Here is a 19,467-nt window from a genome sequence, read left to right on the forward strand (position 1 = left end):
CTATCCATCAAGACAGAACATGGATGAAAGCTCTTTGGCTTATTGTAGAATATTTTGTTGTTCTTCTGAGTCCCTGATTGAGCAACATCTTTAATAAGAAAACAATGGCCAGGCCTTCCTTTCCTTTCTTCCCTCCCTTCCCTTCCCTTCATTTATTGCTGCTGCTTCTACATTGCTTTTTCATAGGCAGAGGTGAGTTCTGACTCTTATCTATATCTTGAAGAATTAAAAAAAATCCTTGTGTATCTTGGGAGACTTTGAAGGGAGGAACATGCTTGCTAAATGCCATAAACAGCATATCAAGACACTGACTAAGGAAGAGGGGACAGTCAGTAGCATTCACAGATTGGTTTTACGTAAAGACAAAGACCAAATAGGGCTGATCCTCTTGACGGAGCAGTGTTCCCCCACCCCAATGGACCAGCCACTGCTCTGTAAAACTGCTTGCTCCACCTGGTTCAAAAGCCTTTCTCAAGTAAACAGTTCATCCTTGAAAAAAGAAAGTTTTTCCTCTTCTGCTCGTTGGGAAACTAATGGGAGACATGAAGCAAAAGATAAAGATCCAAAATCTGATTGAAAAAACAAACTAAAAAAAATATTGTGTGGTTTTGTTTTGTTTTTTTGCTTTCTATACCCATCTCATGCGTAATGATTTGAACTGGTAAACAAGGCAAGGATGCCAACAAAACCACTAATGAAATCCATGGGAAATATAAAGCAGGCTGAAGGAATCTGTTCAATCCCTCAAGGTTTATTGTGAGACTCTGACAAATAAACTATGTGTTGCCTGGGGCAAGCAGGCTTGTGCAACAGCGATACCACAGCTGGGTTTAGAAGGCTTGGCAGTTTGGCTGGAGCAAGAATCCCAGCCTTTAGGGAGAAGAGAGTCATTTATATTGAAGCTGAAGGAGAAGGAGAGGACATGCATCAATAATAAAGAAAAAATATTTAAGCAATGTAAAAAAAAAATCCTATAGAAAACAATGATGGCAATTCACAAATGTGGGAAAGATTACAAAGCAGAATTTGGCCACACATAAAGAAATTAACACTTACTTTACCTGGGACAAAGTTAATAGACAGGGAGTAAATATGTACATTTATTATATTTATTAAAATAAAATATATTAATAGAAAAGTATGTCCGTTCTCTTCTAAAGCAACAATAAAAGACTCCTCTTGTTCAGCTCATAAATAAGGATTATCAATGGATCCAGCTTATGATAATATATGAATTGGCTATGTTAAATATTGCAACAAAAATAGTTTATTATTTAGTGATTTAAGTAATCACTAAATGTTCCACTTTTCTTTTAGGAGCTCAAGATAGTCCATAAAGTGTGCCCTATTTTTCCTCACTACAACAATTTTGTGAGTTTAGGCTGAGACAAAGTGATTGATCCAAAGTCACCTTCATGGTTGAAGGTGGAATGTAAATGCCATCTTCCTTAGTTCTTATTTTGCTCCTAGCTCATGCCTGTCACTTTACTAACATCATTATACTTTTAATTCCAGCCAATTTCATTGACACAACCAATTTATTTCAAACAATGGAAAATGGGCTGATGATCTGACTGGGAATCTTACTTTTCTTGGCTATCTTGTACATTTGTGTACTTATACTTCACATTTGTGTACATATACACTTCAAATATTAAAGGCTTATTCTGGATTTCATTGAAAGAATTTTTTTGTATCTATTATCTCCTATTCAGAGGAAGGTAATATTTAAAATTATCCTTGGTGGGATGTAAGAAGTGTTCATAGGAGACCTGAATGCTTATCAGGATTTCCTCAAGGAGAAAATGGGTCATCCCACTTCAAATTTTAATATGATTGAAGGATTTCATAGCCAACTAACAGAATTTGTAAAAATAAACATTATAAAAATGGTGCTGTGTTATCTTTTTTAAAGAAGACTTTGTTGGTTGGTTACCTACCTGAATCAGTAAAATATTATAAGGGAGTATGTGTATATAAAATTATGTTGTATGATTTTAGCTTGGCATATTGTATGAACCTGTTGTAATTTATAAGCCACTGTGAGCAGTATACTGCAAATTACCATGCTCCAAACTCAGCAATATATGAGCTTGATAAGTAATTGATTTAAAAAATTGAGACTTTCCATGAATCCAATCATTTCTGGCTTATTAGATGTACTGTATGAGGTTCAGACTAGGCTATCCACTGATGATCATCTGATATTTGATTCAAAGCTGGAAGAAGGAAAAAGACTTGCTATTAATATTTTTGTTTTTATTTATTTGAAGATGAACATGACAAACACCCCCAATACAAATTAAAGTAAACAGAACCATTAATACACAATGGTACTGTTAAACAATCCTCATGCAATTTAAAAGAGCTAGTGAAAGATGTAATTTTAACACCTTTTTTGAAGATGAAGAAGGGTGGAAACAAATCCAGTCCATGCCCATTGCAACCAGTGTGTAGTTCGCTGACTTGATTCTGGTTAAATCTAGTTTTAACTCCAGTGTTAAATCATAAAAATGTAACCTTGGCAACCATCTCGTTTGCTATTCTGGATTATTTTCAGCTGGTAGAGGTCAATAATATGGAGAGACTTGTTCTGTGATGCTAAGTTAGGAGCAGGGGAGGGGCTCAGTTGATCCTAAATGGATCATTCCAACTCTATGAATCCCTGATGACTATCACCTTTTTTTCTCAATTTAATCAACCAGGACAATAAGAGGCGCCGAGATTAAAGGGGATGACTCATGTATTTTTGTGAATAGGATGCGTTCCTTCTTGCCTAAAGGAGGCAGTTCTAAGCCTCTGGGGGAGAGAAGCTTCCTTGATACAAGACAGCTATGTAAGGTCAAACATTTAATTTCTAGGAAAGGGGACTGGAAAGATGATGGCTTCATAATTTCTGACAAATTTGAGCTAATAAAGTGGATTGAATGACCACTTTGATCAAGCTTTTGGCTGGGACATGGAACTGAGATGATATCTTCACCGTGAGGGATGACCTATATTTGCAAATAGACATGAAGAATGCAGATAACCAGAGCTTTCCTGCAGAAGCCTCTAAGGCAGGGTTGTCAAACTGCCGGCCCGCAGGCTGGACGTGTCACGAGGAAACCGCACCCACCCCATTGCCAGCAATGGGGGGAAAGTTCCAATACGTCGCGCGGTGTCACGTGACATCGCGAGTTTGACATGTCTGCTCTACAGGATCTGATGCTTTTCTCATTTCATAGTCAGAATCTGGTAGTAAAGGTTGCAAATCACAAACATACGACCTTGAATTGGTCTACTTCAGAAGGCTGATATATGAGGACCCATCATAAGTCCCTCTCATTTAGCACCATCACAACTCTAAATAGTTGCTAAATGAGTGGACTAAGGGAGAACAACTTGTAATAATGACATTAATAATATAGGTACTGGAAAAAAATCTGCATAATGGATGTGGCAGCATCTACAGACCGGAGAGTAGAAGAGAAAGACCTGAAGAAGGTAACAAACTACAATGACCTACAAAGAGAAGTAAAATGCCTGTGGCACAAGAAAGCAAAGGAGATACCAATAACAACAGGCAGCTTGGGTGTAATCCCAAAAACAACCGGAGCACCATTTGAACTTAATTGGCATTGACAAATTCACCATCAGTCAATTGCAAAAGGTAGCTTTTACTCAGAACAGTTTACATCCTGCAACGATACTTTTTACACCCTCAAACATCAATATCTGCCTATCCCAGGTCTTTTATCCATCAATAGATGGATAAAAAATGCCAAATCCAGTTTGAATATCTGGCTGATTGAGTGACAAACCATAAAATAAAATAGTAAGAAAATGCTTCTCCTGCTACAAATCCCATATGCACCGAGATTTGGAAAAAAAAACTGGTGCATGGATGCCCTGCACTCCAAGTAGCTGATGCTGGGTGAGAAAGCCTCATCGGTAGACTATGAAATGCATTCCCCTCTGGAGTTTTACAAAAACATTTTACAAAATCCCCAAAGATGCAGATTTCATCTTTTATCAGGCTTCATCAATTTTAATATTATTTTTATTTGTTTTTTTAATTTTTTTATAGTGAATCTCCATTCCCAAAGAGGGTTGGAGAAGGTGATATTCTATTGGCTAGCAAAAGCAATTCAAGATCATCAAAGGAGAGAATGCTTTAAAGAAAAACAAAATCTAATCACAATAAGGGTATCAGCAATATTCTGCGGCTGATACTGCAGGCTCTTATTATTGTCAAAGAGGCTTCTGGAAGGAGAGGTAAAGTGGATGAGGGTGGAGGCAAGGCGGGGACTGCCGAGTGTACCGGAAAATGTTTTGAGTATTTTTATTGTTTGTTGGTGTATATAGAGGCATCATTTGTATTTGTTGTTTTAATTGAAAAATTAATAAAAATTTCTATTAAAAAAAAAAAAAAAGAGGCTTCTGGAGTTAAGACAGAACAGCCCTTTCATCCAGAGAACCAAATTAGCCCAGAGAGAAAAACATTCCAAATGTTACATCCATATTTTTCAGATCTCACGATTACAGAGCAAAACAGCAAACAAAACCAAGCAACAAATATCAGAACTAAAGATGAGCAGAGTGAAGCTAATTTGATTCTGGGCTTCTGTCATCCAAAGAATATTTGCTCAATGAAGCTGAGCAGCAATTCCCCCTTCCCCTTTGTTAAGAGAAGTCAGTACTTTTGAAAAATCCTACATTTAAAAAAGTGAAGGACTTCCTTGAGTCAAGTTTGATTGCATGGATTCCCTCCTTTCCTTCTCAGCATCAGCCAAGATTGGCTAGGTGCTGCCACCTGCTGTGTCATCAAGAACACTACATGAATATCTCACCCTCCCAAACAGTAACCTTACAGGGCTGTGGAGTCGGAGTTGAGGAGTTGGAGTCAATTTTGGGTACCTGGAGTCGGAGTCGGAGTCGGAGTCGGCAAACAATGCACTGACTCCGACTCCTACTAAATTTAGATTGGAATTTTAAAAAAAGCAAGTTTAAATGTCCCAATTCACAAAAAAGTTATAATTAATGACTTCTCTACTGTAATAAAGACCAATGCATGCAGTGCCTCACGTAACCGCAAAACGAACACGTTAAGTGACCGTGAAGAAGCATGCTTTTCATGTGCTTCACTATGTGGCACGCAACGCACAATTAGGAGCGGCAATACTTATACTTTCCATAGTGTTGTGTTCTGCTGTTACAGGGAACGCAGCGCCCGTGGGTAACCTAGCCTCTCACTGATAAGGGATTAAGTAAATATGTTTTTTGCAGGACTAGAGACACTTGTATAAGTGAAGGGAATGGAGGGTCAATAGTTCAAGACTGAAGCTGTAAACCATTGGAAAAACTGCTGTCATTCAGCTAAGGCTATAAAAACTTGTAAACTCCGATTNTTAGCTTAAACTTTAAACATGACTATGGGATTCTACTAGGGAAATCATGTTTTATAATAAATGCCCCTTCCTGGATCCTCCCACTGCCCTATCTTCAGCAGCAGATCAGCACACAAAAAGGAGAAGGCAGCAGCTACCACAGTAGTCCTGTGGTAATGACATGTATGTTGCCTTTCTTTCCTTCAAGGAATGTATAAAATACATTTGCATATTAATACAGAGGAGTCGGAGTCGGGGAGTCGGAGTCGGAAGTACAAAAAACTGAGGAGTCGGAGTCGGAGTCGGAACATTTATCTACCGACTCCACAGCCCTGAACCTACAGGTTATTTCTAGGTATACCGCTTTATTATATCATAGCCATGTCACTTAACTCCACTGAATAAAAGAAAAGTGCTGCAACCAGAGATAAGTTCCACAGTTCACTATGTGAATTAGCCCTAATCAGAACCTTTAAGATATAATCATGTGCAAACATTCAGAGTTTATATAGTGTAATATACATACACCATTATGGACTTTCCCCACCCTATGCAAATATTAATTCCAGCCTTGGTTCATTCAGTCTTGCCCCTCTCCTCACCAAGTAAAGTCCTGTCACCTTCATCACATTGGGCATACTAATTTTGATCAAAATGTTAACAGAGCAAATGCAATTCATGAGCGCTTCTCATCAGCCCAAGCCTAGCCTATCATTTAATTCATGTTTTTGGTCAGTCTGAAAATCAGTATTTCTAACTAATCTTGATACATAACTGGCTCTTAAGTAGAAACAAAGAGCCAATTAGCCCTTCCAGAAAATTATAACAAAAAACAAGACAGGTAGTTGTCCTCAACTTGCAACCATTTGTTTAGATACCATTCGAAGTTACAATGGGATTGTAAAAAATGACTATTCAAACTTAGGACTGTTGAAGCATCCCTGTATGGTCACATGATCAAAATTTGGGCATGTGGCAACTAGCATGTATTTATGGTGCAGTGGTCAGAATGCAATCTGCCCACTGCCAGCAGTTCAATTCTGACTGGCTCAAGGTTGACTCAACCTTCCATCCTTCTGAGGTCGGGGAAATGAGGACCCAGATTGTTGGGGGCAATAGGCTGACTCTGTAAACTGTTCAGAGAGGGCTGTAAAGCACTACAAAGCTGTATATAAGTCTAAGTGCTCTTGCTATTGTATTAAACCCCGGTCATGTGATGATGATTTGTAACCTTCCCAGCTGGCTTTCAACAAACAAAGTCAATGGGGGAAGACAGATTCAGCTAATGACTGCATTAAGTATTTATCAAGTGCAGTGATTTGCTTAACAGCGGTGGGTGAAAAGTTTATAAAACGGAGCAAAACTCATTTAACTGCCTTGCTTAGCAACAGAAATGTTGGGTTCAGTTGTAGTTGTAAATCGAGGACTATCTATATTTGTAATCTGCTTGGATTTGGTAATGAAAAACTTACTACTTGCATGTAATAGAACAGACATTTTAGGGATATTGGCAGGGTTCGTAGTCCACACCAAGGGATGGTTTTCAAAGGGACACAGGTCTTTGCAAATTGATTGCTGCACATCATATTTTGTTATTGTCTGGGCATTAGATTTTCTTTTATTTCCTTAAAAATAATTAAATATCAGACTGCTGTATATGTTCTATCGGAGGGCATTCAAATCCATTGTGATACCTTATTTTCACTTGATAAAATTCTAGTAAGGAACAAAGGATATTTCATAAAGATAGGGTTTTTTTTCCTGTGCCTCCGTATTTATAATCTGAACAGTCAATTTTTACAGTCAGATTTTAATTCTTAATAACTACTAGAAGCAGAAGTGAAGACTGAATAGAGTGCACTGTAGAAAAAGCAATGAAAATGCTATAGCATATACCAGGGGTAGGCTGGCTCAGGAATTCTGGGAGTTGAAGTCCACGAGTCATAAAAGAGCCAAGGTTGCCTAGCCCTGGCATATACTGTATGGTGAACATAAGAGATACAAAAGAATATTTTCTCTTGTTTCCGTTTCCAATAAACAACAATAAGTAATTTGTTTTTTCCAGATTGAAAGTGCTTCAGGACAGATGGGTTCCTTCCTCATAGCACCATTTTTGATTTCATTTTAATAGAATGCTTCAACTTATGGCATCTCTACTGCAGCAAAACCTGAGCCAATGAGAAAGACTCCAGCTGCAGGGAATATGTCTTGTCATATTAGGTGGGGCACAGGTTTTCTTTCCTGTTTCAATGTTTGTGTCAGATACCAGGCTCACAGAGCTGTCAAACATACCCGGACTTAAATAAATAAACTTGGATTTATTTCATGCTCCTCCACCGGGTCTGTGCACCTTACAAAATAAATGATCAGTGATGTATTATAATGGCATCTGCAACCTTCTGGAACATGATACCACCTTCAAGGTCAAAGGCAAAATTTATAAAAACTATCCTGTGCAATGCCCAATTTCCCTATTTTGTCTTCTAAAATTGCCACCACTGGCTAGAACTAAGTCTGAATGTTCTTCGATAAACGTGTGCCTGCAATATACTGTAGTCAAATGTGTTTTTGTGTATGTAGATATGTATACCTGCCAGAAAGCACATCAAAAGGCAGGCAGGGCCTGGATAAAAAAATATCAACTGAATCAATCAATACCGATTAAGCTAATAAATAAGGTGCCCTATTTATAAAAGTACTTTATTCTCCACCAGCACTTACTGCTCATTCTTTGACACATACAAAAATCACTCTGGTGACTCATATGGGGGGAAAAACACCAGGATGGATGTAGGTAAGCTGTTTCTCTAACAGCTGGAAGTTCAGAGAAAGAAGAGGAGAAAACTGGATGAAAAGGAAAAAAGGGAAAGAAGAAACTAGGAAAAGAAGAAAAGTAACATCCTCTTTAGGTACTAGAGAATGTGTTAATATAGAGCAGTTAAAGGAGGTGTCTTCAAAAGCACCTATACTAGTGGTGGCGAACCTATGGCACGGGTGCCAGAGGCGGCACTCAGAGCCCTCTCTGTGGGCACGCGCGCCGTCGCCCCAGTCCTAGGCCTTCAGCTGGGTTTTATAAAACCTTTTCGCTTTAGGCCTCCACCGCCATGTGCAAAAAAAAAAAAAAAAAGTTCAATCAGTCATTTTCAACTTCTCGCGGGAAAAAAAAAGATCTTGCAAAGTTGGAATTGATTGATTGAACTTTTTAGTCCCACCCAGTCTGCCGTTACCACTGCGGTCATGCCCACCCAAGGGCCACGCCCACCCGGCACTCGACGATGCGTAAGTGGGTTTTGGGTTGCAGTTTGGGCACTCAGTCTCTAAAAGGTTTGCCATCACTGACTTATACCTTTTCATCAGCAACAGACTGCGGTCATCTACTCCCACTATTCCTTTGTTTCTGATATCCCCAAAGTCAGAGTAGGGGGGGGAAAGCACATGTCTTTCTCACTGGTAAATATACTTGGTTAGATTAGCCTAATGAGGAACATGGCTGCTCATTTTAACCACACATCCATTGAGTTAAAAATCCTCTTAACCGTTCTCCAAATTAAACTAATATATAAACTACTTGGCGGTAAGAAAACTTATTTCTGCAGCAGTTGAGCCATCTACATGAATTCTGTCTTTTCCATGATCAACCCAATCCAAAACAAATTAAGGAACAAAGTATAAAAGCTATTTCTTAATACATAGGAAGAATGTCTGTTGGAACTATAATCAAAAGATTTACCGGGCTTCGTAGCTATGAGATTCCCTTCCTCTCTTATTCATTTCCCTGATTGACTTTTGTATCATTTTTCCAATCTAAAGACATTCCCAAAGCTATTATGGGGCAGTCATACAGAAGATGAGGAAATAGATGTGTTTTAGACCAGTATCGGGCCGCGGCATGCCAGCAACCGGTCCGCACAAACAAGCAAAGCCCCATCTGCGGGATGCAGGCAGCACACAAAACCACGCACCTACGGTCTGAGGAAAAATCTCTCTCCACGGAACCGGTCCCCGGTGCCCAAAAGGTTGGGGGCCTCTGTTTTAGACAAGTGATGGGAACCAGGAAAATTTCAGAGAAAAATATTTTTTAAAAACCTCTCCCTCAGCTGATTCTCCAAACCTTTATAAAACACCCAAACATTTTACACACACACACACACACACACACACACACACACACACACACACACAGAGACTGTATATACAAAAAAAGGTTCCTGAACTTTTACTGAAGTTTTATATCCTTACTATAATTGGAGCAAAAATAAGTAAATAATTTGTATGCTCCCTCCCATGTTTGTTTCAAAAATAAGACATTTTCATATGCAACTGAAACATATAAATAAGAAAACATCAGTCTTTTAAACAGGAGAAAATTGCATGATATATTTCTTATCTATTTTTTGGGATGTAACCAAAAATAGAGCTAAGCTGGAATAAATATCACAGCTCATAAAGAACTGGCATGTAGTCAATATGTTTTTAGAGCTTAATCTGCATAATGCAGCACTATACAGATAACAAGAAACATCTCACTGAATAATGTATCAATTATTTTAAAGGCTTTCAGATGACTGTAGTTGGTAAAATACCATACATGTTTCTGACAAAGTTAAGTAATAAAAGATTAATCAAAGTTTACTTCAATCAACAGTTCATCACAAACTACACTACAAAGAGAATAAATGAATACATTAATAGTACCAGACTGTTCAGTGTTTAATGCACAGGAAAAATATTAATGTATCTATATAGATTTTGTGCCAAAGATGCAGAGGACTGTGCATGCTTAATATATATACTGTAACTGTAATTTGATATAAATCATTACACTTATATACTGCATGGCATAACACAAAATCTTATAACACAAATTCAAAGTTATATCCTGTGAACAATTTACAATAGTCCCATACCTGGCATAACTAATCTCCTTGACTACTCCAATGAAACCTGTATTATTCTGCAACTTAGGACCTATCACAACCTCCCACCAGCACTAATTAAGGAGTGGCATTGGGCAGCCTCCCTGGTCACATGATACAAATACGCAGTGCTCACAACAAGGGACTTTCTACTATGGAGAAATATAGGGGGGGAAATTCATATAAGCATGAAGCCTTTTACATTGTCTGGACTCACAATATAGGTTAACTTTTTAGCATTCCTGCTAAGAAATAAACCCATTTCACTATTAAATACTCAACATAGCACACTTCAACAATTGAGGGCACCATGATAAAGCACAAGTTGAGCTGCAAGTCTAACTGCTTCAATTGTGGAATCTTTTTGCCACATGTGAATATTATGTCTTATCTGAATCCCCTAGTTGAGAGTCAGAGGCCACAGTTCAGCCTTGTCGGCCCTTAGAGGTAGTCCAGACAAGAAGGATAAACCATGAAGGATAAACTAGCACTACCTTTACTGTAAATTTACAGTAACAGAATCTTACAAGTCTGAAAGCCCCTCCTTTATTTTTACTTTCCAAAAAACTAGGGAAGGTGCTTCATGGGCTCATTTGCTTCTATGAGCTTTTGCACGATGGTGTCTAGGCTGCACTTCTTCACCCTGTCTCCTAAAGTCTTTCCCACATATCATTCTTCAGGACCAATGAAAATGACAGCAAAGTCAACAAAACTGATGTCAAGGATGAAACTTTGGCAGCTACGTGCCTCTGCGTTTCAACTTGCCTTTAGATTAAGGGGGGGAGGTGTTACTTTCAAGTGGTTTAGATGGAAAAACGAAATTTCTAAGATTCAGCTGAAGACTGTGAGAGCCTGAAGCCTTTTCAAGGACACCAGAACAGATGAGGATTTGAAGCAGAAGGTTCCCATAACAAAGTGAAGTTGTTTATATGGACTATGTAAGACGTTGGGGGTTTGGCTAGGAAAATTATTGTTTAAGTCTATGAATTAGAGTTGGAACCTCAGAGTTAGTTTTGCTTCGACATTACATTGTATTCAATAAGTAAGATTTTCAGAGACAGAATGAATCTGGAGTTTTATTTGGATTCTCGAGCTGGATGTTGACAACTGAAAGGGCTGAATTTTGGAGATTTTCCCCCTCCAATTTTGGTGATGCAAGGAAGAGCTGTGAGTGTGTGGATAGCCTAATCCTGATTTTCCCATAAACTTCAAGTAGCAATGTACTATACTGTGTTAGCAATCTGGGGATGAATATTGGGACATCCTGGGAGAACAACTGAGGTGCTGAGATTTTAGTATCTGGGTTTTTATGGTTTTGTATGAGCAGTCACGCACACAGTATATAATAATTTTAGATGGGTAGCATACAACTCTTAAATAAACCACATATATACACATGCAAAGGAGATAATGTTCCCCAGATACACACAAACTCTATTATTGAAGGCATATGGCCAACATTCATAAGCATCTTTGAAGAATAGTATTCCTGTTATAGAATACTATTTTCTCAGAAGAAAAAGTACATAGTACTATAAACTCTTTGAGGAAGATGGGTGGTTTAGAAATGTGAAATACAAACAGGCAAAACACTGTGGGTTTTCCTTTTCCTGATTTTCCTGTCCACAGTGCTAGAGAAGAGAAATCTGGGGATGAGACCTCGTTGAACGACAACAACAACAAAAAAACCCATTCCTTGTTTCTGACATTGATTTAAAAATGTCTACTGTACATGGTGCTTATTTATTTATTTTCAATATATTTTATTGTCTTTTTATAAGGGCTTCTCCTGATTCAGAATGGTGACACTACGGTCTCCATCTGGTATCTTTAGCAATTTCATAAGAAGAATCAGTGGAGAAAAAACCCTGCAGTACTTTCTGTTACAACTGTCAAAGGATGTTTGAAAAATATTCATCCAATGCTATCTGCTACGATTGGCACTGCAGACAGAAGCAGAATTATCAAAATGCCATGCCCTTTATCCCATCTCACAGATGTGGTACAGGAAGGCATCCTGATCGAAGGGACAGGTAGTCCTTAAGACCAGGGCTTTTCAACCTTTTCACCCATTGTACCACTTTTAGGATATGGCAATATCCGAGTACCACCAATCGCCTAGCAAGGGGTCAAAAACTTGATGCCCCCCCCCAAAAAAGGAAAAAAGTGATGAACTACAGGTAGTCCTTGACTTACAACAGTTTGCTTAGTGACTGTTCGAAGTTACAATGGCACTGAAAAAGGGGCCCCCAAGCCACAGCCGAGCAAGACACCTGCCTTCCCGCCCGGCCGCGCTCTTCCTCCTGTCTGAGGTTTTCATTGTTGTGAGCATTTCTGTTGAAGATTGGCAGTGGGGGTGGGGTGGGGAGTGTTTGGTTTTTATTCCCCCCGTCTGCTGGGTGGTTGCAGCAGGTTTTGGTCACTTCACATGACCCTGGGACACTGTGACCGTCATAAATATGAATCAGTTGCCAAGCATCTGAATGTAAATCACAAGACCCTGGAGATGCTGCAACAGTCCAGCTGATCAGCGCTTCTTCTGGGCTCAGCAGAAGCACCAGGATCAGCGCCGAGCTCCAGCTGGAGCCTGGCGCTGATCCTAGCGCTTCCGCTAAGCCCTGACAGCCCTGAAGAAGTGCCGATCAGCTGGAAAGTGGCACTGATCCTGGCGCTTCTGCTGAGCCCTGACAGCCCTGCAGCTCCAGCCATCTCTCGCTCAGGCTTATGCGGTGCTGCCACCGGTTCAGCTCATTCCCCTCCCCCGCTACCACTTTTCTAGCATGGTTGCGTACCACCTGCCAGGTGCCAATGTACCACAGGTGGTACCCGTACTACTGGTTGAAAAGCCCTGCTTAAGACCACAACTGATGCCCAAATTTCGGTTGCTAAATGAGACATTTGTTAAGTCAATTTTGCCACATTTTACGACCTTTCTTGCCACAGTTAAGTGAATCAGTACAGTCATTAAGTCAGTACACAGTTGCTAACTAAACCTGGCTTCCCCATTGACTTTGCTTGAAAGGTTGCAAAATGAGGTCACATAACCCTGGGACACTGCAACCCATCATAAATATGAGCAGTTGCCAAGCCTCTGAATTTTGATCATGTGACCATGGGGATGCTGCAAACATTGTGTGAAAAATAGTCTTGAGTGACTTTTTTCAATGATGTTATAACTTTGAACGGTCACTAAATGAATTGTTGTAAGTCGAGGACTACCTGTATTAACATGACATGGAATATTGAATAATAATGAGTAATATTGCCTCTCTAAAGAAAACTCATCAAACAAGCTCATCAAGCTAGATGACCAGGCTGGATCTAGAAAAACAGCCTCTTCCGGGAATGTCTGGAACTGGTTATTGTTGTTGTTGTTGTTATTATCTTGAGTATTATCCTTTTTTGATATATTACATAAATGTTCCATTCCATCCCAGACCACCTTGGTAAAACATTACGACATCCAATGTACTGCAAAGTTGAATGAATCTAAATATTCTGACCTTCAGGAGATGCTGGTTTATCCATTTTGTGAATGTTTTCTTTTGTACTTTGTCCCGTTCATCTGAAAAAAGGAAAAAAGGAAAGAAAAACAAAAAGTCAGTCTTTCTAAAATTAGAAGCTGGAAGTAACAATAAGAACAATGGAAAATAAATTGCTTTCTTTGCTTCAAATAAACTGATTTAAGGAGATTTGTAACTGCATATTTCCAATCAGACTTAAGGGAACTTCCCTCAAGTAACTGTATGTATGTATTATTATATATTGTATGTAATTAATAACATTCTGCAATCAATTAGACACAACAATGAAATTTTGAACTAGCCACAGTTCAGACATCAAATAAATTTAACTGGGAACACTTTCATCCCTACCCACATCATCAAACTTTAGGGCAGTGGTTCTCAACCTTTTTAATGCCGTGACCCCCAACCGGTCATAGGTCGAGGACTAAACCGGTTGTAAGTCGAGGACTAAACTGGTCGTAAGTCGAGGACTACCCAACTGGTCGTAAGTCGAGGACTTTCCCTGCCCGGGAGCGCCGCGCATGCGTGGTTCCGCCCCCTGTGCCGGCCAAGGCGTAGCTGGCAAGCGGCAGAGACGGAGCAGGCCGACCACCAGTTGGCCCAGCTCAAGGGAGGTAAGGCACCCGCCGGAAAAGGGAGAAAAAATGGCGGACAGCCTTGCTTGGCGACCCCCGTGAAATGGTCAATCGACCCCAAATGGGGTCGCGACCCATAGGTTGAGAACCGCTGATTTAGGGTATCAGCAGAGTATACTTTGCAGCTCTTTAAATTCACTTTCATTTGAAATACCATTATCAGGCAATGAAACTAATTCACCATCTTCTCAAGCTTTGGGACTAACCCAAAATACGTGTGTTTGTTGTCATCATTTGAAGCTCCACTGACACTCTTATACCCAAATGAAATCTCACTTTATGTGAGTATGTATCACTCAATGGTCTTGAAGACATCCTGCTGCCAAAATTTAAAAACTCTTCCTTGCACTGTGTCTAAGAATGCATACTGTCTTAAATGCGTATTCTTCTCTTTTGTCTTGCAGAACCTCTCCCCTCCAAAATTACATGCAGAGAAATGTCAATAGTATCTTTTGAAACGAGAAATACAGTTTCATTGAAAAAAGGGAATTGATCACAACTGGGATTAAATCTAAAGAAAAAAAAAATATTCATCCAATCTTTCCATTTTCATACTTCTTGAAAAGTCTTAAGTCAACCAAAGGATTTTGGGAGTCAAGGATTGCTGCAGACAGAAACCTGGGCAGGATAATTTCATGCCATTAATTTCCTCAACTAAGCCTGAGAACTAACTTTGCATTTTTTCCTATTTTCAGGAAAAGCACTTCAAAAAAGTATTGACAAGCAAAAAGGCCAAAACTCATAACACAAAGTATCCTTTCTTTAGAAAAATACTACAGCTTGAAGCGTGGATTACCATTTTGCAAATTTTTTTACAATAAACGTATAAACTGAGCAGATAAACATAAAATGCTGATATGGCCTGGCATCTGCAAAACAATAGAGTAACAGCAAATATTATAAGATTCAAATAGTATATTACAAATTTCTACATCCTAGCTGCATATACGGTATGAAGATTTGATTCTGATAGAATCTCTAATATAATTTTCATATGTCTACAGCTTGAAAATATCCAAATATATAGCAAAAATATAAACTGACTTTAATAAAAGAAAATTTAAAATACAGCTGAGGCAGAAATATGAAATAAAGTCAAATAAAGTAAAATACGTCATTTTAATAAAAGCTTACAATATGTCCTCGCCTAAAGACAAACATGTTGGAAAAAATATTAAACATAGCACAGGCATTTACTAATCCATACAACACATCAATTGTATTCCTTTTGTCTAAGCAGCCATCACATCATTCTTGGGGAAAGAGGAATTTTTTTTCAAAATTTAGAAACACAATTTGAACTCTTTAATACTGATTAAAAGTATATTTGCATGGGTATATGAATACCTGCGTAGTTGATAAATGACTCCTCCAGATAAGAAAAAAGTAATCCTTATTTTTAAACATAATTACAAATATTGCTACAAGCTACATATTTATTTTGTGTTTCACAACAGGAATACAGGTAGTTCTCTCTTAATGACTACAGTTGGACACAGAATTTTGGTCATTAAGTCGCTGCAGTCCTTAAGAGTGTCTTCACGTGACCTGACTTGATTTTATGACTGTTTTCACTATTATAAAAGTGAATAACAGCCATTAAGTGCAATAAATGATTATTAAGGGAACCATGACATTCATAAGTGAATCTATTTTCGTGAATGGGCATTTTTTGCCGGAATCAAGGAAAAAAAATTATGTAAACTGGCAAAAAAGTCACAAATCATGGTCACATGACTGTGGAACACTGCAACCTGTCATAAATGTGAGCCAGTTGCTAACTCAAATACAATCACGTGACACGGGGGTGAGGAACATCATAACTTTGACTGGTTGTTTAACAATCAGTTGTTAAGCCAGGAGTACCTGTACTGACAGGATTATCTTTAGCATTCATTGCAAGAATATTCCCTAACTTTAAAATCTTTTTAATAAAATCCTATTAAATAAAAAGCACCACATTAGATAGATTTCCCAATAGGGTTATAACATTTCCCAGTTATGATTAAGTTATAATTTATGATGTTTATAGGATTTGATTTATAATGTAACTTACCTAGAATATGATATATGATACAAGTATTTGCATCAGCAAAATATACAAACATTAATCAATTAATAGGTGTTAACTATGAAGAATTTCCAATTTATCAAATGTATACAGGTGCCAATCTCACTGGAAATAACTGTGAGCCATATACAACAATCAAAACCACAATATAATCTTATAAAAATATACACAATCATCATTTAAAAAGATTAAATCATTAAAAAAATTAGATGATACAAACCATAAACTCAGAGATAACAGCAACCATATTTCAACTATAATAGGGGAGGCAACTAAAAATGTTGCCAGTTTCCTGGGACCCTGAAGTCTAAGGACTTAACCAAATCTTGAGGAACTTCCAGAACATTAAAAATTGTGGAGCTAATCTAAATTAGGTGTGCGGAAATATTCCATAAGGTGAGTGCCACAGCAGAGAAGGCCCAACATGTAGGTCTTTCACATAGCATGCCCCCTCTGCTGGATCTAATGGTATGGGCTGATGAAATTGGGGAATAGCAGTCCCCCAGATAACCTGGTCTCAGGCCATGAAGGGTTCTAAAGGTAAAAACCAGCACCTTGAATTGGACGTGGAAACATACCAGCAACCAATGCAGTTTGTGCAGCCTAGGCGTTAACAGGTGCTGTCTTGGGGGCAAACAGAACTGTCCGTGCTGCAGCATTCTGCACTATATCCAGAAGATTTAGAAGATATTCACAGCATCCCCTCCTTGAGTGAAAACTTTTGGACTAGGCTTTATATTAAGTGTTTCTCAACTGTAACAACTTCAAGCTATGCGGACTTCAATTCCCAGAATACCTCAGCCAGCATGCTAGCTTAGGAATTCTAGGAGTTGAAGTCCATACATCCTAAATTTGCCATGGATGGGAAATATTGCTTTCTATGAAGCCAAGTGAAGGATCAGACTACACTTTTCCGCAAGCACATATTTAGTAAATTGATTAGAATATAGTATCTTAGAGAACAATTTATAAATATTTTAGATTTCAAGTTGAAACCTTGAAATTGAAAATTTAAATCTTATGTTCTGACTATAGTACTTCAGTGTACACTGCACCAATTTACTTCAGAAAGCTCAACTCAACCCTGACCCATTAATGCAATCTGACCTAATAAGCCTATAAACCTCTAGACTCCCCCAGTTTGGGACTTTCCTTTCATTATATACAGTATGAGCAGGAGTGTACTTTCCTTCAGTTTATATCCAAACATAAGAGAATGAGATCAGAAAATGACTATCTCAATACTGTATGTCATATGATTGGAATCCAGCAAATTACTTTCCTAAAAACCAGTCTGTTTCCAAGCCAGATTATGTGGTTTGGAATTCTGGTTTCTATTCAAATCATGGTTTGAAGAAAAATAATTTATATTTTGGTGCAACTGTGGTTATCAAAGAAGTGCAAGGTATTTAATAGGGGTGTTTTACAAAGCGGCTCTCTTCAAAGTGATAAAATGTCCACAGACAGGCTTTGTTCTTTGAAGACTATCCCCAATTACTTTCACAAACTGACTGTCAAACGAATCATGTAATTTGTTTTAATGAATTTATTGGTTTTATTCCTTTTATGGAATTTTGTAAATCACTGTTAACTCTTTATGGGGTTGGCAACATATACTTATCACAAATAAATAAATGTAGCATTGAAAATCATTTTACTTTGCAGGCATTCTCAGAAGTGTTGTTATGCACACCCATGCATGCAGAGAGACAACTGGGAAACCCTTTCTAGCAAGTGCACTGAGCCTCCTGGATGACATAGCTGCTTAAGTTATGTGAAGTGGTGTCTTGCTTGCGCTACTGTATTTAATGAAGTTCTCTTTCTAAAGGTTTTAGGAGTAGCTTACCACTAAGCAGTACAAAAATGCCTAATTTACCTATTCCCTTATACAGAGGAAGATGAGAACAGAAAGAAAACACAGTACATTAGGGTGGGGCTTGATATTTGTGAATAATGGCACAGCATGTTTTATTGTTGTACCTGGATGCAGCCAGGACGATTGTCCAATACGTGGTAAATTGTAATATGGGTGGTGACGGCTGTAGCTAATTAGGTGGGCCATCATCTATGATGATGGTGATGAGTTATCAAATCTGTATCATCTCTTAGCAACCCTGAAGACAGAGTGATCTGTTCCTAACCTGGATTATCAAGTCTTCCAATGGTGCACCCATCATCAATGTAATACACCTTGTTATTGGTTGTCCTCTTTCTCTCTCTTTCTTTCCACTTTCCCAACATTATAAATGTCTCAAGAGAGCTAAGATTTTGTATAATGTGTCCAAAACATGATTCATACTGTACCTCATCATTTGTCAGAATTTCAAGTTGACTCAAAAAAATAAAGAAAATTATTCTCCCACTGATTCAAGTAGGAGTACTGTAGATTATTCTAGTATGAAAACTATCTAAAACAGTGCATCAATGTAACCACACAAGAAAAGTGTGTCTGGAATGAGGGACACTCACTATGATGAAAAGTCTAACTAAAGTAATACAACCACAAATATTTACCCTTTCTATTTAAACATGAGGTCTTCTAAAATTACAGCCTAACCCCAACTCAAGCACTAGAGTCAACTGCTACCAACATAAAGAGGGCTTATTTGGCAAATGCCAGTATGCAGCATATGCCCTCTTAAAAAGTTATTTCAGGCATTTCAGTGGAACATACTGATTAGGAAAAATGATTGGCAAAAAAAAAGGGGCTAAAGCCAGAATTAAGAAATTAGATGATGGGACTTGTTTGATGGAATACTTAAGGACTAAGCACTTGTTTGAATACAGTTAAAGAAATAAAATTTTGAATACAAATTAATCTTAACTTAGGAGGGATAGGCTCCTTAAGCAATACAGTATTTTTAGCCTATGATATGAGAAATACAAAAATGTTTGGGATGATTTATATGAGGGAAATGTACAAAATACTTAAATATAATGGATTTTGAA

General features: G+C 38.2%; 1 protein-coding gene across 1 annotated transcript in view; it reads right to left on the reverse strand.

The window, feature by feature from the left end:
- Nucleotides 1–19,467, reverse strand: part of LOC107295498 (dystonin) — a gene marked incomplete at its 3' end in the record, with an annotated part of 132,679 nt that overhangs the window by 70,260 nt on the left and 42,952 nt on the right. Inside the window, 1 exon segment of the mRNA XM_015824813.1 lies at nt 13,789–13,850. Within this exon segment, the coding sequence (XP_015680299.1) occupies nt 13,789–13,850 (62 nt within the window).

Source organism: Protobothrops mucrosquamatus, unplaced genomic scaffold (assembly GCF_001527695.2).
Source record: "Protobothrops mucrosquamatus isolate PMUCROS unplaced genomic scaffold, P.Mucros_1.0 scaffold2367, whole genome shotgun sequence".
In the NCBI taxonomy this organism is placed as follows: domain Eukaryota; kingdom Metazoa; phylum Chordata; class Lepidosauria; order Squamata; family Viperidae; genus Protobothrops; species Protobothrops mucrosquamatus.